The sequence below is a fragment of the Tenebrio molitor genome, chromosome X (assembly GCF_963966145.1).
Source record: "Tenebrio molitor chromosome X, icTenMoli1.1, whole genome shotgun sequence".
Classification (NCBI taxonomy): domain Eukaryota; kingdom Metazoa; phylum Arthropoda; class Insecta; order Coleoptera; family Tenebrionidae; genus Tenebrio; species Tenebrio molitor.
In genome coordinates this window covers 8,509,688-8,535,234 of record NC_091055.1, presented here as the reverse complement: position 1 = coordinate 8,535,234, position 25,547 = coordinate 8,509,688, and the positions used below count along the sequence as shown (strand labels likewise).

At 36.2% G+C, this 25,547-nt stretch overlaps 2 protein-coding genes across 6 annotated transcripts in view; both read right to left on the bottom strand.

The window, feature by feature from the left end:
* Positions 1-2,693: 2,693 nt before the first annotated feature.
* LOC138139895 (small glutamine-rich tetratricopeptide repeat-containing protein alpha-like) lies at positions 2,694-5,194 on the bottom strand. 3 transcript variants are annotated; one of them, XM_069060473.1, is made up of 8 exons: positions 5,004-5,192; positions 4,792-4,943; positions 4,447-4,738; positions 4,286-4,389; positions 3,951-4,234; positions 3,789-3,900; positions 3,640-3,711; positions 2,694-3,510 (listed from the first exon to the last, which is right to left on the bottom strand). In XM_069060473.1, the coding sequence occupies exons 3-8, from the start codon at positions 4,657-4,659 to the stop codon at positions 3,363-3,365; spliced, it is 933 nt and encodes a 310-aa protein (XP_068916574.1). In that variant the 5' UTR covers positions 4,660-4,738; positions 4,792-4,943; positions 5,004-5,192; the 3' UTR covers positions 2,694-3,362. The 3 variants fall into 3 exon arrangements, with proteins under 3 accessions (XP_068916574.1, XP_068916573.1, XP_068916575.1); XM_069060472.1 differs by having other exon boundaries at positions 4,792-5,192; XM_069060474.1 differs by lacking the exon at positions 3,640-3,711 and having other exon boundaries at positions 4,792-5,194.
* Positions 5,195-5,941: 747 nt separating this feature from the next.
* Positions 5,942-25,547, bottom strand: part of Ptp99A (Protein tyrosine phosphatase 99A) — a 146,235-nt gene continuing 126,629 nt past the window's right edge. Inside the window, exons 5-18 of one of the 3 annotated variants that reach the window (XM_069060255.1) lie at positions 20,665-20,852; positions 14,308-14,422; positions 12,189-12,386; positions 11,858-12,135; positions 10,539-10,792; positions 10,160-10,446; positions 9,890-10,104; positions 9,760-9,807; positions 9,470-9,595; positions 9,255-9,421; positions 8,891-9,185; positions 8,268-8,833; positions 7,334-7,657; positions 5,942-6,901 (exon numbers count right to left, since the gene is read on the bottom strand). In XM_069060255.1, coding sequence (XP_068916356.1) covers positions 7,348-7,657; positions 8,268-8,833; positions 8,891-9,185; positions 9,255-9,421; positions 9,470-9,595; positions 9,760-9,807; positions 9,890-10,104; positions 10,160-10,446; positions 10,539-10,792; positions 11,858-12,135; positions 12,189-12,386; positions 14,308-14,422; positions 20,665-20,852 — 3,047 coding nt within the window. In that variant the 3' untranslated portion in view covers positions 5,942-6,901; positions 7,334-7,347. The remainder of the gene's footprint in view (positions 6,902-7,333; positions 7,658-8,267; positions 8,834-8,890; positions 9,186-9,254; positions 9,422-9,469; positions 9,596-9,759; positions 9,808-9,889; positions 10,105-10,159; positions 10,447-10,538; positions 10,793-11,857; positions 12,136-12,188; positions 12,387-14,307; positions 14,423-20,664; positions 20,853-25,547) is intronic. The other 2 variants (XM_069060254.1, XM_069060256.1) reach the window with 2 other exon arrangements.

Sequence of the window (25,547 nt, the reverse complement as noted above, 5' to 3'; positions counted from 1 at the left end):
AAACAATAGAACTGACACTACCCAAGAAGAAAGAAAATTTACTATTGTACCGTAAATAATAAATTAATATGAATTACATCAAAAATAGGAGATGGACTATTAAGTACCTATACAGGGTGGAAACTTTAACTGGAATAAAATTCATAACTTGGAAATAGGCAATTTTTGTAAAAAATCCCGAAAGAGGTCGATTTTTATTTTTCCTTGCCCACATTTTGACGCATATGGTTTTTGCATATCTGCTCCCGGAAGTGCCCAACTTTTTTTTTTCAAATGGAAGGGTATGTCAAGTGATACCTCGTTTGAAAGACCACTTCACAAGGAATACAACGCACTATTTGTTTCCTAGATATTTTCAAAGCCTACGTGCTAAAAAATAAAAAACAATTTTATAAGTTTAACATTATTTAGTGCAAAAAATGTTCAAAATGGCCACCGTTTGTTTGTTGGCAAATTGCAAATTGATAGTAACCTGCATCCTTTACGTTTTGTAACATTAGGTATAATTTTTAGTATTTGTCAATTAGTTTTCTAGCAAGTCTTAAGTTATTATTTTTCTTTTCCTGTTAAATCATTATTTTCATTGGGAGCATCTTTCCGTTCAATTTTTTGCCATTGCTGTTTATGGTGGTTGCTTGCTTGTTCTTAAACATTCTTTTAAAAAGTGCAAATATCCCCCGAAGAATTTGCGGGGGGGAAGGCTTTAGAGGCAGATGGCCGAAGTGTTCGATATGCTGCTCTTGCAATTGGGTAACCGGAGACGACGAGCACTTCAAGGTACCGCGAGACACAGAGGTACAGCTCGTCAAATCTTGGATGGCCGCTAGGATGCGCAGAAGAGGGATAGAGATGCGACAAAGTGAAGCGGTAAAGTAGAGTATAATTCTGAAACGTACACTCAGCTACATAAATACACTCGTTCTAACTCCACGTTGTCAGGTCCCAGTTCAAAGATTACTTTTAAAAGCTATACTTTCGACTGTACTACTGCGCACCCAAATCTCAGCGGCCATCCAAGATTTGACGAGCTGTACACCCGACGTCCTGGTTCAGGTCGCCCGTGATTCACATCTGCAAGAGACGATAGGTTTTGACGCTGCGTGTTTCCGAGATCGTCACCAAACCGTGGTTGAACTGGCTCAGAGGTGTGCTTGATACAGTTGTACCTGCTCAGACAGTTAGACGAAGATTGGTAGCAACTGGCTTAAGTGCATATAGGCCGAATAGAGTACCCAGGCTTACACGACAGGACAAGCAACGGAGATTAGAGTTTGCTAGAATGCCTCAAAATTGGGAAGACCATGATTGGGGACGAATTCTCTTCTCGGATGAATCACGATTTTCTTTGCGATCACCGGATGGACGTCATAGAGTCTGGAGAAGACAAGGGAAGAAATATTCTTCAGCCATACTTCAACATGAAAATTTTGGGGAGGGTCTGTTATGGTTTGAGCGGGGATTTCGCTAGAGGCAAAAACTGAGCTTTTTATAATTCAAGAACGAACTTTAAAGGCAAACAATTACATTAGGGACATTTTTGCAGACTATGTTGTTCCTTTCGCACCATTTGTAGGGCCAGAGTTCTTGTTAATGCGGTATACTGCGAGACTCCGTACCTCCAGGTGCGTCATACGGTATCTGCAGGAAATAGGTAGGTCTTACACTTTTCGAATGGCCTGCGATGAGTCCTGACATGAATCCCATAGAGAACGCTTGGGATGAGTTAGGAAGACGTGTTAGGGCTCGCCTGGTGCGTCTAGAGATGCTACAAGAATTAAGAGACTTGTAGAAGAATGGGATAGCATTGATCAAAATCAAAGTGTGATTAGACACTCAATTCAAGGTATGTCTCGACGAATTCACATATTGCTGGATGTACGGGGAGGTAACACTCGTTACTGACATCGGAAAATCTTGGTTAATTTAAATTAATCTCTTGTTGCGTATTTCGTTTTTTAATGTTTTTTTTAATGTAGGTATTGGATTTTTGTTTTGTACTTGTAATTAAAACCTTTGTTCGGTACCTACAATTTAGGTATTATTTTTTGTGGACCAACTAAAGCAATTAATTAAAAACATATCTATTAGTTTTCTATTACCTACTTAAAGTACCTAAGTACTTATAGTTCCGTTTTAGTTTCTTCGTTTCTGCAAAAAGAATTCAGGTCTCTACTGCAGTCGCAGAACCTGATCTACATGACGAAAAAGGGGAATTCTTCCCCCGACCCTTTTATTATAGGTAATTCCGTTATTTGGAAATGTTCTGATTATGTAATTAAAAACACCAGTGTGTGTCAAGAAGACCAAGTCGTAGGTATTGTAGATTGTAGACCAAACAACCCCTAAAATAGGTAGGGTTGATTTCTTTAGGAGATAGAATTTCTCAAGGACATTCTCGAGTACCTATCCGCCTAAACCTCTGCCTAAACTAAAAATATTGATAATACACCAATAGAAATTTAGCCCAATTTACTACAAAATGTTCTGTAGAAATATTTGTACCAAAGGAAAAAAAATCATGATTTAATATATTTTTTGAGATCGAGGTGCGTTATGAACAGCATGTGCCATCTAGCGGCCTCTTGCACACTATTTGCTTACGTTGGTTTACGTTTTTCATCTGCAAAAATAAAAATATGTCAATCAATTGACAAAAAATTGGAAGGGTTGTGAAGGTTATAAAATGTCAATAATTCTCTTTAAACATGTCTATTAAATAATTAGTACCAACAAAATATAATTTTCATTAAAGAAGACAATAGTAAATAAAATAGAACAAAATATATAGACCGCTAAAAATGTAAAATCCCCACTCAAAAACTGAAAAAAAATAATAGTAATAAAATTAAAATTCACCATTTGTAATGATATCAACAACATATTAAATTAACTTCACAGAATAAAGCTATAGTCTTCGTTTCACCCAACAGTATTCCCTACCCATAGTAACGTTCCTCGTTAAAATTCATTTACAATATTGGCAACAATATGGAATATAAATGACTGTTTATTAAAAATTTGTTACCTAGTGAGGCCACAGTAGTGAAAAATAATAATAATCTAGCTTGCAAGCGTCGTCTTCTAGCAGAACGCGTTTTAACAACACAACCGTACACAAAAAAAAACGAAAAAAAAGAAATTTTGACTTGCTTTATTGATGGTACATGATGCCGAAATGGTTACGAAATTTTGAATTTATGTGTTAAAGTGTGGTGGTTTGACAAACGAAACAAATAATTTTGAATTCTGACAATTTGTGATCAAGTCACGCCTAAACAACATATCAAAATAAAATCTGCTCATGATTTACGTGTAATTTTGAAAGAAAGAATAGTGTGAGAGAGAGTAAATGAAAAAGGAATTTATTGTGCGTCCCCGCTGGAGCCGTCGTCACCAGGTTCACGCTTGTTCTGACTTGATCCTCCAGTGTTTTGCGGATCGAACTGCCTCCTTAGATTTTCTACGAATTGTGGATCTTGATTCTGCATCTGGCTGGCCAAACTCTGCCCCCTATATTAAAAAAAAAACACAGTCAACAATAAAGTCCACGCCAAAATGACAAGGTAAAATGAACATGCAGGATCATGGAGACAGGGTCGAAGGGGAGCCATCAATACCACCTATATTTACGTAACTTACGCTTGAAATGCTTGAAAAAGAGCCTCAAAATTTGTGTCGCCTGACTGACTCATTGCCATAATGCTCGACATTCTATAATTTTAATAGAAGTGTAAACAAAAATTTGTTTTATTCCAGAACATTTTGTAAAATTTTGAGAAAGTGCTTACATATTTTGGAAATCCGGGTTCGCCATCATTTCCCTAGCCATGGATAAAAACGATTCGTTATTGATGAACTGCGTTATGTCGATCGGTCGATGTTGTGGAGGTGCTGCGCTTTCTGTAAGAAAATCGTTTTAATTTTTGTCAATAAAAAATCAATCACCTTACCCATTGAATCAATAAGGCGTTCTCTAGCTAATTTGAGGTTGGTGTGATAGCTAGCATTGTGTGGATCATACTTGAGGGAATTTTCGTATGCCTTGACTGCCTCAGCCCATTGATTGAGGTTAGAGTAGGCGATGCCTAACCTCCCATATGCTTTACCGTAGCATGGATCTAGAATTAACGCCTGCTTGCAGTCTTTAATCGCTTGCTCGTTGTTGTCAAGTCGGCTATACGCCGCGGCTCGGTTACAAAAATATACAGCATTTTTTGGGTTAGCTTCGATAGCCCTAAAATAATTGCTATAATTCGCTCCGACATCAATTAACTAACAATCTTACTTGGTGTAATGGGCCACTGCTTCTTCGTATTCCGCGTTCTTCATTGCTGCGTTACCTAAGTTCTTATGGTGCTCTCCGGCTCGTAACTGGTCGTCTGAGACGCCCTAAGTCGAGAAAAAATTTAACATGTGATCCCTAATTAGTCGCTTTACCGTTTTTACCTGTTCCGTTACGCGAATATAGCTCAATAAATCGACCTTGCTTAGACTTTGCCGATCCTCACTAGTGATCTCGTAAGCTGTTTCTAAGCACTGAATCGCTACCTCGATCGATTCTTTGCGCTCTTCCGAAAGATTTGACGTCCCGACTTCTTGTGTTAAAAAGTCAAGGACGTTAAAAATCAAAGTCTTCTTCTGAAGACTTGGATTTTCCATCCTCGACAGCAAGATGCGAAAAAATTGTAAAGACGGTGGTAAAAACGGTGTTCCGCGACTCGTTGTAAATAAGCGAGTTCTGAAAATTGATTTTCCGGTCTTTTTCCCCGGCTTAAAGCTAAAAATACTTACAAAATATAAAATTTCTACAATAAAGCAAGTTTGGCAAGGACGCCACAAATAAATAAATAAATAAACAACTCCACGGCAACGGGTGATCACCTGATTCCAAAGGGTACTATGGTTTCTTACGACATGGAATTCGATTAAAATTATTAAATCTTCTAAAAATTAACCAAGTTGTATAATTTTCTTGTATGATAATAGTGTTTGAGGTTAAAAACCTCGTCTTGTAAAAGGCCGGTTCCACCGGGCTCTGCGATACCGACTTGTCCGCAAAAATACCTTAAAAAAAATTAAAGAAATAACATTTCGATCGATAATCGATCTATTCTTCTTTTAAAAAATATCTAAATCGTCTTAAAAAAAAAACTTTGTGTTATAACACTTATAACACTTATGACTGTGGAAAAATCTAGTAGGCGGGGCTTCCGGAAATTCGCATGTTGTTTAATTATCAAAGTCGTCTGGATCTAGAGCGGGCAACACTCACTCATTCAAAAATGATCAATTTTGGAATCAAAGCCACCTTGTACTCAAAATATAATGATATAGATTTTAAATACATCTTCTGCAAGATATTCTTACTATTCCCTCTCTATCTTTTGATAGAAAGATAGCTTAATTAGAATATATTCTACACCTCTGGATTTGTATTTACACTACACTTTATTAATGCACGTTACATGCCGGCCATTCAAATGAAGGAAAAATGCAAAAAAATATGCCATTTCGAACAACTATTACAAAAAAAAACTTCACAAATTTATGAGTGTTATTACCAATTAAAATATTCGTCTTTATTTCCATAACATTCTATACTGTAATTATTACAAATTGTTTCTTCCTTCATAGTACGTTATATTCAATACAAAATGTTCCTTCTTCAATTTAACTAAACAGTGAAGCATATTTTTCTACTTCTTTATACTTTTCTCCAATCACATTTATTGTTTTATCAATCTATTATTATGTCTACCACCTCCAATATTCAGAGCTTCATTTATTTTTATCTGCATTTTTTTAAATAATTGTATATAGTCTTTAATCGAGTATGTATGTTGCTGCATTTTTTTCTTTTCTTTTATATCCCTTTGGGTGAAAATTTTGATAAAGGGAGCAAAGGAGGTCGGTACGAAAACGTCAAATGAATGGATCTGGGTTATTAAAAATTGGTTTTATTTAACACAAATATAATGCAACATACACAAGGTGATGAAAAACTTTAAAGAGTACTACATTTTGATCATTTTAAAGACTATAAAGATTTTATATGGTTAAAATAAAATTCACATTTGGTTTAAAAAGTTATGAAGTGGACACAGACTTTTTTTATATTAATAATATAATCGAACAACAACTTGTGGAAGTAAAAAATTGTCGTAAATTAATATAATTTAAAAATATGAAGAGTATTGTTTCAACAAGTTGATGTTTAATTATTTAAAATTGTGTATACTCGTATCTGATACCATCTGGAAATAAAGTAGTTTTTCAGCCATCCAATATAAGCGTTGGACATGAAATTTAGGCTTGAAAGGTGTCTAATGAGTTGGATCGAGTGATTACATCGCCTGGTGGACGGATACTATTCTATTTAACAAGCAGAGTAGCTACAGTATAAAATGAGAAGAGCCATGCCATTGTCAGTAGACACCTTGCACGGCCTCGTGAGCAGTCATGTCTAGAAGGACCACGGAAATTCATATACATTCACTAAATTGGTCCAGAACAAGTTAAAATGTTTCACATGATCGATGTACTCTTCTTATAAATCAATATCATACAAAAACTAAGTCTATACACTTACATAAATACTGAATTATTCTACACTGCACATATTATATAAATATCTGATTCATATTCACGCAGATCTTTTTTACACATAACTACATTTTTATACATCTTGAGTCTATGGGAGGCAAATTATTGTAACAAACCAAATTTCGGTATAGTGCATCACATTATTTCACTTGGATTTCTATCAACATCAACTGGAAATTTAGTACCTGTTCCGTTTGAAGCACTATTGTCCACTTAAATAAAAAATAATGCAACAATAAACTCAAGTGAAATCATTATCAATTACACTTCATAACATCCTTGGATATTAGAGGAGCTTCTGTAAGTAAACAAAGATTCGTATAAATGTTAAACAAGTTGAGAAGAGAAAGGAAACTGCATAGTGAGACAATAGCAAGCTAAGCGTGGCACTACAGATTGATAATGACTAACTATGATGTTCAACATGAAGTTTAGAGTTGATCTTACGGCATAATACATGTCTATACCTACGTCGATCAGTCTAACAAACATAACTATGTGATGCTATTGACTTACACTGAGGATGATAGGTGAATGACAATGAGTCAGCAGTAACATTGGGATCGTCAATTCATACTTCTCTTTCGACATTTCGATAACCTAAGTCAATGTAAAAAAAATGATTGAGCTAGAGAAGAGAAGTACGTTTTAATGTGAGATTTCAGTTACACCTGCCACCAGTGGCACAAATATGGACATAATAACAATTACGATAATCACATATATTTACACTATAACTGCAACTTAAGCAACGGTGAGCCGTGGCCCCACTGCTTCCATACCTTCAGGAGGTACCCTCACACAGTCATTTGATAAGGACCCATTCACAGCTCCATTTGTCATTGCATATAGGTCGGGAGTTCCTTCTGGAGGACAGCACAGAGTCTGAACCGCCAGATGAAGTCTCAGGTAGTCCTCGCAAGAACCCCATATTCCTGGCCTCTTGTTGTGGTACAATTTCGCGTACATGTACACGTCCACGTGATTATCGTACATCAAATGTTTCTTCAGTGTCGTCAGAGTGCAAAAAGACGCTGCTTCGCTGCCTCCGAACCTGTCCCCAAAAATAACCATTCAGAAATAATATTTGCATCACGTATTATGTCATTTTAGAGTAAAAAAAAACCACTTATTTCAAGGAAATGCACTAATATGTATTTATAAAACTAATAAATTTCGAAGTAATTTTTCTAATATGTTCTTAAAAATAGTATTTCGGAATTACCGTGTTAAAAAAAACGTTAATGTGATCTGTCAATAATAATAATTGGTGGCCAATTTTTTAAATCCACATTTCGTAATATCCACCAAATATTAGAGCAAGTTCCAAACGAGAAGTACATGGGCGGGCACATGATTTATATGATAACCAGTTCGACTGAAGACGTGACGTGTCCTCGACTTGAACTCGACGAGGACGAGGTCAACGTGTACTTATTTTGTTTCTTTTCAAATTTTTGCTGCGTACAGGTGAAAATCAGTTGTACGTTTTATTTTAATTATTAATTGAAAACTACTGGATTATTTACGTTTTACTAATATGACGCTTTCTATTGATCGCTTCCAAACAAAACAACTGTACTAAAGATACATAATAAAGACTACATAATATGGTCAGATTTTAATTCGATTAGACCAGGATGTTACGATAGCTCGATATTTACCTGTCAACTATAACAATAGGTCCGTTTTGGATTCCCATGTCCAAAACAGTATTGGGTAGATGATAGATTTCTGCAACAGTGCAGCAGTGATGTGGCCAATTAGTACAGTGGATCATTTTCACTGGTATCTCATAGTCATCTTGAAGGGACTGCATTGTGAAATCTCTAGTGACATACGTTGACTGAGCCTGCTCATTGACTAACTTCACCTTGTACGATTCAGCATCTACAGTTTCTTGATCCATAGGCCAGAACACTTCAAATTCTTGATTATCAATAATACTAAGCATCACAATTGTTTGTGCATTATGGTCCCAGACCATCTGCCAGAAGTCTTTAATTGTAGTTTTAAGCGGATGTTGCGTGATTATGAATTCACGCAAGCTGTGAAAACCTTGTATCCAAGTGGCATTTACGTAATCAGATCCGTCCTCCCCCGGTTTCGGGGTTAAATGTACACGGGAACTCTCCACGGGCAGTATATTCGGCGTCCTATTCTTTGGCTGATTTATCACTTTATTTGCCGAAACGAGATTGAAGTCTTTACATTGAAAACTTGTCACTAACTGCAGACAACGGTCTCGTTAAAAACAAAATCCACCGGGATCGATCGTACTACTTACTCTAAACTGAATATCAAACGATTTCCACAACTCACTCTTCTCTTCAGTATTATTATCTTGCAGCATCTGAACGTATCGAGGGAACTGTTCGCGACTAATATTCGTCTCACCAGACTCGATGGCCTCCACAAGTGCGTCATGAATGAATATGTACTGTTCTTCAGTCTGTACCAAGAAATTTCTTTGCGAACGAATGTGACGCAAGAAACCAAAAATGTTCACTTCACCACGACTACGAATTTGCCTGAGCATTGCATCTAGAACTATGTAAGTGCCAGTTCTACCAACACCAGCACTGAAAACATTCCTATTAACACCCACTCGCAAACAAGTCAGGTTTTGACTGCAAAGTAGATCGTTTTACCTGCAATGAACTATGATTGGTCCTGCATCTGGAGGATTGGCTGCTGCTGATTTCTTCACAAAGTGTAGCACCGGGAGAGGGTGATCAGGTGTTCCATGATCAGGCCAGTTAGTGTAATGGTACTGGTAAACTAATTTCTCCGCCATTGCCGCTTTCTTTTTCTTAATCTACAACAACACTTACAGCTTTGGAAGCTAAAAATTGATGTGGCTTACCCTAAGATGTCTGATTTGCAGTGTCCTGACTGTGTATGTTGCCATGATGTCTTCTTTGACTAGTTTGACTTGGATAACTCCGTATGTTTCTGTTCCTTCTTTGGGCCAATACATATCACATTTTCTCTGTAAATTTTAAGTCGTCATTTAACGCGAATGTGTTAAAACAAAAGGTATTTTAGTAAGTGTTGTCGGAAAGAAAAAAACGAAAATTAAGACCAAAAAATAAATCTATTCTAGTAGTAGTAGTAGTAGTGATATTAGTACACTCAAGGGTACCACACCAATACCTCAAAATGGTCTGAACCGAACTTGGCGAACGGAAATTTAAGTGAGTCCTAGTAAAATAATCAAATTATAAAACTACCACTACCTAGTATTAAATAACAGTATAATAGTTGACGATAAAATGTAACTTACTCTTCCCCTTTCCACCAGGTTGGTTATCATAACAATGATGTTGACTCTTTGTTCCCACACCATTCTCCAGAAACAATCGAATGTAGAGGGCAGAGGGCCCTGCGTACCAATGTAAGCCTTCGACCATTGAAAACCGTCAATATAATTGGCGTTTATGTAGTCGATATTCTTCTTTTGTCCCGGCATTTGAAGCAACTGTACTCTACTGTGATCGTCTGGAAGAGATTCATTTTAAAAAGTCAACCAACGCCGCTTGTTATTGTTATTTACAAGCAATTATGTTAAGGTATCTATTTTTAACTCGATTGTCAGGGTGTTGCGAATGTTCCGATGTGTGTTCGTCAGTGGTAGCTTCCGCTTGAATAGCCTCGTACTCCTTGCTAAAGCCGATATCTCCATCGGCGTGCAGTTCGGCTACATGTTTAGGAAACAGATGCACCGGTATGGCCCCCTTGTGTTCGCTGTTGCCGTCAGGGGGCGCATTCCAGTCCAGCGAAGCCGTCGGAACTGAACACGGCGGGTCGTCTAAATAGTAGTAGGAGACTCTAAAACATTTTCTGGAACAAAGCACCGCCATTAATAGGAGTAAACAGGATGTGGCATTTATTAAATCAAGGGGGAACTGATTAATTAAGCTATTTACACTCACCTCCAGAGAATAAAAGCTGAAACCGCCAGTAAAAATGCGAAACCGGCGCAGATGACGCCGGCTAAGACTCCAGCGCTCAATTCGTGCGTCGTGTGTCGCATATATTCCTGCATTTTATCGCAATCCGAACGCATATACACCGTTTTGGTCTCTGATAAGGGGCCCTTCACTATCCGCTTTGTTCGATTGCTTCTTGAAGATGCCTGCATCTGCACTTGGTATTCGGTGTTCGTCGTAACGTTCTCCACCGAATACTGCAACATAAAAACTTATCAGTCTTATCACAAATGAAGACATTTTGTTCTTGTCAAAACGCTTCACCACTCTATAATTTAACCTGTTTATTAGCACAATAAACGTCTCCTAAGGTGACATAATTTATTTATAATCAGACCTTCACAGGAAGGTCACGTTAGATCATTAAATTCCATTAACAACTTCAGTTGGTTAGCGAGTCAAGTTGTGTTATTATATTGCATATTAAGACAGCAGTCGGTCCTCAAAAACGATGTACTTGTATGTACATTCTTTATTCGTATTATTTATATAAATGGAGTGCAATGACCTGAACAACCAGCTTCATATCAATGCACCACACTTTGATTTTAACGTTTCTTGTGAAAATTGATCAGTATCAAAATTTAGGAATCATCAACATCTTTCATTTGATAGTCCAAAGGGTAAAGTTTTCATTTAAATTCAATAGTAAAACTTAACTTTTATCAACAACATATTTTATGTTTTTTGAGAGTAGACGCTCTGACTAAATAAATAGAAAGCCACTGCAACAGTGAAGGATAACTTTGCAAGCATTATTAATAACTTACATGTCATTTGTGCTGAAGTTTTTTTTTTCTTATTTACCCTCACATAACGTTACCTCAATAAAATGAACATTTTCCAACTTTTATGAAAAATCATCTCTATTTTATAAACTGATAAACTTGACGTTTTCAACTCCTTTTCAGTTACAGTTGATGAAATTGAATGAAAAATTTGTAGAATCAATGGAAGGACTGCAATATTTACATATGTAGAGTGGGTCATGAGGAAGATTTTAAAACTCTGGGTGTAAATACTGGTTTCACTGTTACAGATTTTTTTCTTTTGATTAATTTAACAGTTTAATTAATTATGTAAGACCAATAAAAATAAATAAATAAATTACTTCGATGTTAATAATTAAGTGGGGTAGTTAAATTTTATACAGTTGGTTAGACATAATTATAAAAGTTGTTTACAGTTTACTAAATATGACATAAATAAAAACAAAATCTGCCAATTATGATTAAAAGAGGTTAGGTAACTTTGACACTTACCGAAGTCTCTAGATGTTCCTTTGAGGTTTCTATTGTAAAATTTTTCCAAATCCGGTTATTCAATTTAATGTAGATATAATAATAATCAATGGAAAAATAAAAATGGTTGGGTCTGGCCCATTGGAAAAATATATTATCTTGTGTTTGGCAAGTTAAGTTTAAGATTCTTGGAGCACTTGGACCACTTATGTCGGTCGAGTTATATATGGGATCTGAAGGTTCACCTTCGTGATTCCTGGTATAAGCCTTAACCCATATTTTGTACTCTGTGTATGGTTCTACAATGACAGGATGATGTCTAACAAATTTTTATGAAAATGCTTGTACTCACTCAAGTTTGTTAAATTATATGTAATGTATGGAGAAACGTGTTTAATCTTGTCTCTGTTCATGTCAGTGTAGTTGTTGAACATGTAGTAAACTCTATATCCCTCGATGGCCCCATTGAGTTTGTCAGGCTGGGTCCATCTGAGGGTGATGGTAACAGAGGAAACATCCAGCACGGTGAGGTGTTGAGGTTTACTGGGCACTGGAAACAGTAGGTGTGTCATCAGGTTAGAGTTGCAAAATCGAGAGTCGGGCAGGTTAGATGGGCAGATAAGCATGAAGAGCATTAGAATACCTTCTTTGTCTGGGCCTAACGTGGTGTCATACTCCGTGGTGAGTTCCGCGGCGACGATTCCGGAAATCGCGACCAGTAAATAAACAACATGACCCATCCTAACACAATGAAGCCTTCACTCGAGAGTACTAATTGCGCGAATCGGCTTTGTGAAACTTTCCAAACGCGACATGTTTACATTCGAGGCAAAAACCGCAACTTGGGACGATTGGGGCCCATTCCGTGTTGTCAGTCGAAATCCGCAAGAATCGAGCAGCACCACCCAGAACTGTGACACGGCAAACAACGAGCGGGGATGAGAGGAGCTAAGGGCGAGAGACCGACATGACCGGAGTGTTAGGCGCTCGCAACAGCGCGAAGCGCACGCTCACGCTGAAGAGGGAGATCACGTTCTGCGCGTATTTGCTCCTGCAAACGAACTCTGCTCATCGCCGCTTTCTTGCAGCATCTCACAGTCACATGCTCTGCAGGTTGCATCTGTCGTCATTACTCGCCACTTTGTTCCGCCCGCTCCCGGCCTAATCCACCTCTCCACACCACCTGCTACTCAAATCGCTTTGTTCTCAGAACAAAAGCACCAACAACGGAATGTCCATTCGATCAAATTGGCGCTTACTTCGAATGGAGTAGCTTCTGGAGCGGAGGCCGAATTTCCCCAAAATTCGAACGAACCTCGTCCGGGTAAACCCACAATAAAAGTATCACGTGTGGAACAATTAGTGATAGTGGCGGCGGTAATGAGGGGCGCAAGCGCCGCCAGCTTCGTCGCCTCCTCACCAGCCTGAAAGCTTACTTACAGACTGCCGTATTGATTCATTCGGGATTGAGCACATGGTGCAAAACTTTCAAGAGCTGAGTTAGTAGACTTGTGTCCCTTAAGTCATCTTGATTGTCGAAATTTATTGTAGGGCGAATATGGCTCGGTTGGTATTAAAGAAAAATGAGGTTTTTATGTGGCGACTCTAATTTCGAAGATGGAATAGCGTGAGTAACGCACGTCTAAGGCGACGGCAAATTAAGGATTTTCTCGCGTGTTTACCATCAGCCGACGCTCATTGATATATATATAAATTTGGGGTTAAAAGTACGAACAGACGTGAACACGGTATAAATAATGAACGTGTTAGAGCGTCCGGGGATTCTTCCCTAATCAATCGCTACGATCGAGTGATAGTTTGGAGACCCCGGGCCAAGCGGAGACGTCCAGGATCTTATGTGAGAGGGACTATTCACTATTCTGAAAATGATATTCCGAAAGCTTGGTCTTAGTTCGTCGACCGTGGATTACCAGACTCGAATAAATGTGACATACTTAAAAGTTCGATCCAAAATCATTTCCTTCGACACGAAATAGTCATTAATGTCAACAGGGACATCTCCGGGGGTGGAAGTCATCAAATGTCTTAAGAAATTATCGTAACATATTATGCAAGACTGCTGCTTCTGATACTCGCCAGAAAATTTGCACTTGAGAGACTGCTCTCCTTATCCGATCCATTACTTTTACCGATATCAATCATCCTTTAAGGCCAACTCCCGCTCCTAATACTTCTAGAACACCACGGAATATCAAAGACAGATATGCTGTTTATTTCTCACGTTACTAAAGAAATACTTGGTAAACAACGAGAGGAACGCATCGACGTTCTTAAGATGTTGAATTGCCACAGCCGCAGCTCGAGTGAAGCGCTCTATAAATTTCCATCAAATATTATGTGCAAACAGAAGAGAGACGCGGAAAAGTGTGTAAGTGTAAAGCTGTCGTCCTTCGACGACGTGCTCGTTTGGGAGAAGCTGAAGGTGAGGGAGGCGTGTCGTTCGTACTCACCACCTTCGTCGGTCATGACCAGGACCGTGGTGTTGGGCCCTGGTCCTTCGGGGTTGAACACCTGAAGCGAGACCAGATACTGGGTGTAGGTCTCCAAATTTTGTATGGTATGACTCTGGAACAATAAGAGATAATGTAGAGGAATGAGTCCCAAGTCGGCGACCCGACCCAAATAAACACGTGTGCGATTACGGCGTACTTAAGCGGTCCGCAAGGAACCACCGGTATCGGCGGGAGCGTCGAAGGGGCGGCGCACACCCGCCGCTAATTCATGTTAGGAAATCGTAATGAATGTGACCGTCTTTATTGCTACTTTACGGCTCTCTGCCCGAACTCTCCACTACTCCATTAAGTTCGTTAAAGCCGCGTGCCGCAACCCTATAGCCGCACATTAAATCTGCACGTTGCGTTTCCGTGTCGCCGCTACGATTGCGATATCACAGATCTAGAATGTGTGACGTCTGTGGTTTCGGCGCGGGGTGGCTGCTACAGACATTCGCTCTGGTCTGGCCCTATCTGTTCCTGCAGCCCCGCTCGCTTGTCATTCGCGAGGAACGTTTTATTTAATATATATAGGCTGGGCAAGTCTTGCTGTCATCGTGAAAATAGACACGTACACTTTATCTAAACCCAGATGTATTGCTTAAATTATTTAAATATTAAACTTCCTTTTACATTTTCAATAAATCTACTTTAAGAGCGCAAACTATGTTCTTGTATGAATTACCGCAAACTTTTCTTCCACACTGGTGTGGTACGTGTTAATGTCTGCAAACGTTAATTCTAATAGCTCGTGACAGTCACAGTTTCTCACAATCGGGGAAGACACGGAAGGTTTTCTAATAAATTTCCTCTCGATATTATAAAAAATCTCTCTTACTACACTACAACTGTATAAGAAATATGAACAAATTGAAAACTAAATTGAAATAGTACTTTAGTTAGTATTATATAGTTCATTGCATTATCTTGAGTTTTCTCTTGCAGTGTTTAGTCAAAATTAAGATACAACTTATTGAAAAGTCATTAAACGTTATGCCAACGAAATGATACTTAAATATGTAATACTTACTTAAAGTGTCGTATTAGTCAACAAAAAACTCCAACTTGATGCTACAAGATGCAGATAATTAATTATAGATTAAAGTTTGTTACGGCAATGTGATCTACAATTAAACACGTAATGTTGGCAGCCGTAATTTGTTAAACTAGTTATTACACTTTTGAGAGTACCAACAGAAATTGTAAATATTAGCTCTTTACTGAGAGATGGACCATAACTCTACTCTCTTCTATGGATAGAAAGTTTCATTGTCTCATAGATTTATGACCCTTCCAACTTACCACTTTATAAATATCAAACTTTTTGATTAATAATACACGTGTAGAATTTACTTAAAATTAATAAATAATCCGAATTACAATTTAGCGAATGACATATTTGAATGATTCAAGTGGAAAAATAAATAATACAGTTTCTATCTAATGTTGTAAGTTGTAAGCTATATTTTATCATTTATTATTAATTAATTCATCACATATCACGAGATAGAAGCTTTTGAGTTGTCTTTTTGATTATATTATAGATTCAATAAGCATAGAATTAGGAGTTTTCACTCACAGATTTGTACTTTATACCACGATAGTCACTCTGAACCATCCATAAATTAGGATCCATTCCAGTTTTCATCCCTTTTTACTTTTACAATTACTCTCCGTTATCTTATATTCTGATTTTGAGAAATCTTGTTCGGTTAGTTATAATAAAACTAGTCAAGTCTTTGAAAATACCCGTAATACTAGAGTAAATGTTTTTTGTTATTGATTAGTGAAACCTATGTGACGATGAAATTTGCCTCACTCGGTATAATAAATAGGTTCCGACAGTAACATACTGCCTCGGAAACTAATAATTCCCCCACTCTACAACGTGACGCTTTCTTTTCCTAATATATAAAGTTCGTAAAAAAACAAAAACGTAAAAATGTCACGTTTTCAGCCGCAGTTCCACAAACGAGAAATTCCACCGACATGACGAATCAATATAACCAATAATAAACAAGAATTAAATCATCTTTCCTTTTATTTCCTCTAGATAACTGCAGAGGTAGCTCATTTTTGACACATTTATGCTTCCAACATTTTTAAGACACTCACGCCTACACTACTTGTTGATTTTTCAAAAAACGTTCTTGAGTCTTCGAGGTTTTCTTTACGTTTCTTTCCAGGAATGGTCCCCTACAATGTGTTACGATGCGCAACTGCCGTAGCATTAAAAAATATGTAAATAAAATTCATGGAATTTACAAGTATTATAAAAAAACATATAAAACTGCTCTTATTTGTTGCAACTCTAAACCGAAAACATTCTGGAGTTATTATCGTGTAAAATCTGACTCGCCTTTAACAGCTTTGCCAAATACTTCAACCCGAGTCGAGACCTCCAATAACATTTAAAAAAATATTTCTCTTGGGTGTTTTGGAATAATAATATTAATAATCGCAGAGGACGTACCAAGAATTTTTTGATTAAATTCAAGGTGTCATTGTTTGTAGAACTAATATTTTTTATTTTTACTATAAAAGCGGAAGGCTAAAAAAACAAATTCGAAATCGATTCATAACATTACGCTTGCATTGAAACTGTATGACCCCTCAATTTTAAGTCATTGTCTAACAATATTAAAAAAACACAACGACGTTTTGGTTTTATGGTTTTCCACCTTATACTAAATCACCCAATTTGAAAGCCCTGAAAAAGTGATGTTCTTCGATTTAAAGCCTTTTTCTCAGTTGGTTATAAATATTTAAATTCAATATTAATCGAATCTTGCTTGGGTTGGAATTTAAATTAAATTTAAATAGTTTAAATTGGTCTTATTTGTTTATTATTGCGTCTCATTATTAGTTTATGTGAAAATATAATCTTTTGATGTCTTCCAAGGTCATACACAACATATCTCACCATTTGAATTCCAATGTACAAGAGAACGATATTTTGATGACGTCCAATTAAAGTCGTCTACCTGATTATTTTCTTTCACATTTTCCTCGAATTCGAACCCGAATTGCTTTATTTCTAAAACTGCGTGAAAAATATTTGACACATTTGTAGGTGACATCTGTAACTACTGTCAATAATAACCCTCTCTGGTAACATGATTTTATTAAAACGAAATTACCCACCGATTCACCGACATCAATCACAGTCGCCCTCTATAACCCTTCTTTTGTTTTTCGTCAATGTCAACGATCGTGTGACTGTGAACTTTTCGTAAAAATTGGACGTGTTTAGTGACGTATATGTGAGTTTAACGTTTTTAATTGAAAACACGAAAGCCTTTTGAAATTGTTCATCAGTTACACGTTCAGCTAAAGATTCAGGTGGGTTCTGACATTTTGCTAAATCATTATTATGAAAACGCTACTTTAAGCTTGTCAGGGTGTCATAAATTGCGGAATTATGCAAAAACGAGATAAAAGGTGTTATTTTATTCTAAAATGGAGTGAACCCAACATGTTTACAAACGGTGTTTATAATTTTCGAATGTGTTGTTGTTGGGTTAGGCAATACACCATACTCGCATGTACTGAACATTGCTTGACAAACACTGAGATAGTGAGTATATGCAAAATTTTGGGAAATGTGTATCAGATCGGATTGATTTTTATTATATAATTACAATTATTGTCGGTATTTTATGCTTTAAAAAAAGTTTTAAACGTTACTCCCCGATTTAATTTGGTGCGTTTGATATCTGAAATCAAGTGTGCGAACTTCATAAAGCTTAATCAAAGGCGGCGCTTGAAACTTTTTCAGGGGGCTTTGGTAATCTGAAATATTAATTAAGTTGAACACTTTGTGTTTATTTTTTTAATTTTCATTTTGTGGTATATGTACGTGACTTCTTAGAGAAAACAAGTGGAGATGAGGTTCCTCAGTGAAAATTCAATTTTAACATACATATTTACTCTGAGAACATTTAATATTTATTATCATATTAAAAAAAATCTATATATTGTGTACAATTGAAACAATAACCATGATTAAAAGAACATATCAGTATATTTTTTAGGATAATAAAAAAATATTAAAACATGTTCTTGTTAAAGATGACAATATTCTGAATTTGGAAGGAAGAGAAGCTATTGAAATAACGTGAGTTTCTGACAGTAACGTAGGCTGGGAATAATTTTTTTTACGATAGTGTCGACTTCATTATTTTTCAATTAATAGGTGTTCTTATGTACAATAATTTCAAAGACTTTAATTGCGACTTTATGAAGGCAATCCTTTTCATACGAATTTATTAATTCGTCAGGAAAATTGGAATCAGAACGTGTTGTAATTAAATTTTGATATAAAGTAAGTAATCCACTACTTGAAATGTAATGATTAATAAAGTATTAAAGAGATCGAATTTTCTAAAAGATAGACACGACAGAAGATTCACGAGCTAATAACTGACGCCTGTCAAATTCACAGGAACGTGAAAAATAATTAGTTGAAAAGGTTTGAGCGAGTTCGTCCGGCTGATCTTCTCCTCCTTAATGATTTCAACCTGCTACATGTCGATTATTCTAGTCACAATTCGACCGTTGTGAGTTAATTTTTAACTTAAAAACAAGTCACAGCCCTTACTATCTCGCATTCACATTTGTATTTCACATCTCAAAAGTAAAAATCAAGTTGAAGCGGCAACATTTTTGCAGTTACAGAAACTGAACGGACCATAACAAAAGAATTGAAACTTTAAATAACTTGTATTGGCGTTCAAAATTGTGTGTTGAGATGAAGATTTGCGGTTTAAGTTGTTTGTTTCACCAAAACGAAACTTATAAGTGGTAAGTTTTCGAATTTATCAGGTTCGTCGGACAATAAAAAAATGTTGTATATGTATATGTATTTCTGTATTTTTCCCGTGCATGCAGCATTTTTCATAGCATGTCAGTTATCTATCGGGTGATTATTTTAAATTTCACATCTAGCTAAATATATAGATCTGTATATTACGAGTACAATGGGTAACTGACAAAAAACCTTTGACGTTGTATCTTGCTTATTTATTTTATTCGATTTGAATAAATGGTACATCAAATGAAATACCTAGTTTAAAAAACACTTCGATATTATTTGATTCGATATTTTTGAAATACGCAAGAAAAAATATTAATTTAGTTGGTACTAAAGTGTTTCCAAAATTATTTCAAGTTGATGTGATATTTATGGGTTGTGTACAAATTTATTTTTAATTTTTTTCGGCACATTTACCATGTTTGCAATTTTCAGTATAGATGCTAACCGTAGAGATGTAGCATTTTTGAGATTGTCACAAGTCATCTAAAAAACAAAGTACACACGTGGCCATCCGAAAGTGCACGAATTTTTTTTTCATATTAATAATCTTACATAGATATTATACTTTTACAAGACTAATTTTAGAGTCTTGATTTTTTTAAACAAACCATACATTTGTCATAAAAAAATGCATTCAGCACAAACCCTACTGGACAGGTCCCGTTTTAAATCTAGGGAAAAATTGCACCAGCTATCGTGCACTTTTGGGTGGCCGCAAGTGTACATATTACATTACATTACATTACATATTATGGTATGTATTACGTTTTAAAAATGTACCAGTGCTGGTGCAAGATCATAGCAAGATCATAAAGAATTGTATCTGGTAAGTATTAACTTTTTTTTAAATATCAGTTTTCAAATTTTTTTAAAGTAAAAAGTTGATTTGTAATAGTTGGTTTTGTAAGATTTTATTTACATATCTTATTCTTATTTTAATTTTACAATAAATGTACATATATCTATCATCGGTTACGAACATATCGATGGTTTTTATTAGGCAGTGATTTGGATTATTTATATTGAATTATTGCAGATTTATTATATTTTTTACATAATATTTTTTGTATGATATACAATTTGAATTTGACATACTAGTAATCTTAGTTTTTGCAAATACAAATATGACAAGTGACCACTGGCGTAACGTGTGTCGGTAAATTGTACAGTGGCGTTCGTGTTGTCATAAAAATCAGTTTTATTTGAAGTGGGTTAGCGTCGGAGTTGTTCGTTTTTGGAGTTCGCTTTAAAGTGTGTCAGCGACAGGGCTTAATTAAAAACGACGAATGCAATTGGGGACGAAACTGGAATATGGTTGGTAATAGGGGCGGTGTGCTCAGGCGGTGCCTGCGACGGCCTATTAATGGACAGGTCATTGGATTAAGAGGTTTAGCGGAGTTTCTGTGATTTCCCATGGGTTCGAAATCGAGCACTCTGCTGAAAGTTCTCCGAAGTATTTGCCCAATTTCTTTCGTTTATTTATTTCAAACAATGCGTACCTCCACGTTGGGGTCCCGGATGTATATCTCTTTGAAAGCCTCATCTCCTCTATCCCTCGGACGATATGCAATTCGATAGCCCAAAAATTCTCCGTGGATGGTCTCGTGATGAGGTGGTCGCCAGCTGATGTGCAACGCTGTAGACGACGTATTATGCGCAGTTGTGATCGTAGGTTTTCCCGCGGGAGCTGCAACAAACATACTTTACCGAACTTGCTACATCCCAAACAACTGCTACAACTTAAGCATAATGGCGCATATCCAAGACCAATAATATATTGACAACTTAAGGTGCTTCCGTAAAGACTCCATCCATTTTCAACTTTCAAACAATTCACACAAAATCTTATGTCAGCATTTTGCTAACGGAGAAAGGAAAAATATCCCCGACACGGGTTTCAAATCGACGTCTTAACAAACATCAGCAGTCTGTTCTTCTATGTAAGTATAAACTGTTGGAGTGGGCGATTTTTCATTTTTTTGAAATAAATATTCTTCGTCACATTTACAGCAAGGAACCGAAAACTGTAGACCTCATAATTTATTTAATGAAAAGTGCAAGAATGTGCCTCAATTTCGTGAAAAATATATTTACGATAGGTATACTCAATTTAAAACTTTTAAAGCAGATCAACTTTATATTTTGGACGACGGTGCACGTTGCAAACTGCATAAATCTTTCAGAAATTTAAAATACTTTTTGAAGTTTATACAGAAATGATGAGTTCGTTTCATATTACAGAAAAAAGAAACTTACGGCAAGTAAATCTCTAGTTAAATTCCCTTCTGCATATATTTAAAATGATTCCGGATTCAATTTGTTATCGGAATGCAAGGAAATTGGAATTAGAAACGTTTAATTGAACACGGAATTTAACGGTTAACTGATGTAAAGGGTTTTTGTACGTTTCGTTTTTTATTTTTGCGCATTCTGTCAATCACATCTATTGCGACCTTCAGTTTTTCCCCTTTAAACTTTGTGACAATTCTTTTATTTCACCCTTCCATCAATTCCACATTAACTTCAATGTAATGGACAAAGAATTTGTAAATTCGCTGAAGCAAATTTAATATGATGTTAAATTGAAATTAAACTTGTTTCGGACTCATTTTTTAGCAGTTTAATCATGCTAAAAATCAATTAGTATTTATTTTTACACCCCTCCACGGTTAAGCGCTCTGTGGAATTAATTTGACAGGAACGCTTATCACTTATTATTTTTATGAGTCGAGTTGAAAAAGTTGAAACAGCAGTAAATATAAGTCTTATCTTTCAAAAATTAACAAAGGCCAGGATCGTAAAATTCTGATCACGTAAAGTCTGAAATTATCTCAATAGTGATTCTCTTTAATGAGTGTCTAAGGCCCATGTTTCTTTCTTGATACACGCTTTTTATGATTTATGAAACGTATGAAGGATTTAGTTTTGTGCAGGAAATTTATCTAATATCCTAATGGTGATGCATGTGGTTGTTGAACTTGGAAACTGTCACGGAATTCTACAGATGGCGCAGCTTTGTACTTAATTAACTGGGTTGTGTTTTAATACGGTATATCAGGGCTATTAATTTTCTAGATACTAGACTATTCGCGATAAAAGTTATTAGGGTAAATTCATTATAATAGAAGATAAAGAATTATAGAGACGTAAAAGCTATTTCTAATTTTGAAATTGTATCGATTAATGTCTGCATTTATCCAGATTGTATTTTGCGTTTTGTTAAATCACAATTAAAACTGAAATTATTAAAGGGGTTGTCATATATTTCACCGTTTTGATTTTTCGATATGTTATTTGAAATTATATAAACTACGAATGATTTTTTTTTTAATTACAATTTACTACATATTTTATTATTAACTGTAACATGTCTGTGTCATTTTTCGATGGTTTACTTGGCATGCCGTTTTCAAAAATTGGAGTGATCTATTCTAAATCAGAAATTTAGTAGTACATAGTACATATTAGCGATTTTGCTTCCAGAGGTATCAGTATGATCAGTAATTACAATTTCTAACTAACTTGTAACATTCATTTTAGAAACATGTATTACATATTTAAAGGGCTGGGAAAATCATGTTGGAAACTTAAATTAGTGACTGGTGTGGAAATATATATTTTTTTTGACATGATATATACATATCTATATTACGTAGAACCTGAAATAGGTTACATTCATTATATTTTTGTTGGAGCTTCTGTATTCACTTCAACTTGCTCTGATTATTTTGGGTCGAATTATTCTCGTTATCGCTTGCAGCTTTAATGCTTGAAGCGTAAGCTTTCAATTGTCGATGAAATTTCTGGTACAAGGGGCAAAATTGTAAGAGGTGTTTGAAAAGTTGAAAGTTGGTAATTAAAACTGTCACGTTTCATTAAATTGTTATCTATTTTTGTTCGTATCAGCAAAATATCATAAGCGGCAATTAATTTTGTTTTCTGAAAATTTAAAATTTGCTGAACAGCTTTCGCAGTGGACGAAATGATTGAAGTGGAGCATAGAATTAATTTAATTTCATAAAATACCCCGGCAGTATTTTGAACGAAAACAGAGAGAAGGCACTGCCAAAGTGCTCCTGTATTTTGAACGGGAAATATTTGTGTTTTAATCTCGACAATTTCGGAAAGGACATAAGCAGATTTAGTGCAGTCGCAAGCATAAATGAAACGGAACGCAATAACGGCGAATCATTGTCGCGCCCGTTTTATTGGGAACGTTTACGTTAATGAGAGATTTGCGTTTTTTTTCAGTGAAATGAAGCGAAGTTTTCGAATAAATCGCAGTTACGCCTTTGTTCCCCATTTATGTGTGTACGTCGTGAAAAAAAATGTACAGTCGGTCTGATTTGATGCATTCGAGGGGATTAGAGAAACAGTCCGTATGTGAACAATAAATTGCAAGAGCTCGACGGGGGTTGAATAGACGCCTGGGAAGAGTATACTAGGTCGAGGCAGACGACTAATAATCATAAAACCGAGTGTGAACACACGAACGCCAACCTTTGGGCAGGGGATGCCGTGAGACCCCCCCGTTGCAACTTAAACGTATACATCGCACACACATGCACCGCAAACGTAAATACAAACTAGCGTTAATTGTTCCGTTTCGCCGTTTAACTAAGCTACATCTGCAAATGTGGGGTGCGCTCGCCCTCCGCGTTAATCCGGAGCGAAAACACGACAGTGCGACGGCGGTTTTGCATGCCACCACCCCCATGGTATCCACCCCGGACGACGTGCCTACCTGGTTGATGCTCGGGGCCCTTTACACGCTGCTTTCATTAACCTCCGTCGTTCTCGTTAATCGAACCATCACGAATTCAAGGAAACGAAACACCTACACCCCAAAAACTTTGGGGTTATGATTGCAACCGACACTGACCTAATCTAATCTGATAACTGCGGAAGTAAATATTGAATTCGTGATATTTTGTGACAATATCTTAGTTTCCGCACCACAATTTTCCGTCGTATTGTGCAACAGTTAAAAACCAAACTGGGTCTAGTTGAAACAAGTGAGATTCACGATTCACGAAAAGCAGAATTGGCAGAAATTGGAAGTTAGCTGTCATCAGCAGACCAAAAGATATAACCGAAAATGAAATGATGTTGAAATGTTAAATAAACCAGATCTGATTGAATATCAAGGACTTTTTGCACCCTCGAATCACATTTTTGTAGTGTATTGTCATTCCAGTTAAGTTCTCTATACACAGAGTGAGAACCATTTCGATTTGTATTTTCTCAAAATAACATGACCACGTTTACGTTTCGCTTTGAAATTTTTAACAAAACACCGGAAGTTAAAATTAATGTTGCAATTTAGTAAATCGGTTCACTTGATGTAGTTCTTCGATTTAATTAGTCGATTTATAGATTGATATTTTTTGTACAATAGCGTGCAGCAAATATGAGAAATATTTATTGTGGTAATCAAGATTTGAATTGACGGTGATCGTGTCGTTTAGTCAAACAAAATGCCATAAAATAAAAGTCAATAGGTATCAATCAATTTAGGCCGTAGAAGAAACGGAATCGATTTAATTAGTTTGAATTCAATTTGGTAGAAGTAGAAATTCGATTTGTTCATGTCTTATGTATCACATAGGAATTCTTTTGGAGGCTTCCACAGATTTAGTGACGATACGTGTTAAGAGTTCTGCGACAGACGAAGATATAAAAGATCTTAAAGCTCCCTTTAGTGGTTTTCCTGCAAGTTATTGGAGATAAAACTTCGTGTTAATGCAGAAAAACGTGCGAACACACACTGCTAAAATTGTGGGTTAAAATCTTTTTTTCTTTCTCTCTTTGTTTTTTGAATTATTGCCTAGAACCAGGTGTGCCGTGTTAAATTGAACGAATCAAGTAAATATACGTAAGTGGATTAGATAAATCAAGAACTGCCCAAAAATTCAGGACGTAACTCCTTAGATACTTATAAATCTGAATTCAAAGACAAATGTTGTGCTGTAAAAATTTCAGGAAGTAATATGTAGAGTGGAGTCAGGTGAGGAATACCTCTGTGAGGGTAAATGTGAACCGAAATAGTTTTATGTTCGTGCAGGAAAGATTTCAGATCCGATGACTGTGGAGAATAATTAGTCATTTGGGGTTGAATTTTATTAGGAAATTTTGCACCAAGAGCGGCGAGAAGGACAAATCCAAAGCTTAGTGAGAATCAGGAGGCTTACGAAAATTTTAGATAATATAAATTGTCTTAAGACTACAAATACCAATTTAGTGATTATAATGGTGCCCTTTAATTCAAGTTAACTAACAACCGGGAAAGATCAATAAAGGTTCAGTGTTGTAGAAGCAAGTGTGGATTAAGTAAGAAAAGTGTAAACTGCCACTGGAGGGAAAATTTAGATTTCGTTATTAA

What these genes read in the sequence shown, in the direction of transcription:
- LOC138139895 (XM_069060472.1), bottom strand. Translation starts at nt 4,659, where the DNA reads ATGGAAAATCCAAGTCTTCAGAAGAAGACTTTGATTTTTAACGTCCTT. An exon ending in ATATTCGCGTAACGGAACAG is followed by an intron (nt 4,390 to 4,446) that starts GTAAAAACGGTA and finishes TTCTCGACTTAG; the next exon opens with GGCGTCTCAGACGACCAGTT. An exon ending in ACGCCTTATTGATTCAATGG is followed by an intron (nt 3,901 to 3,950) that starts GTAAGGTGATTG and finishes ATTTTCTTACAG; the next exon opens with AAAGCGCAGCACCTCCACAA.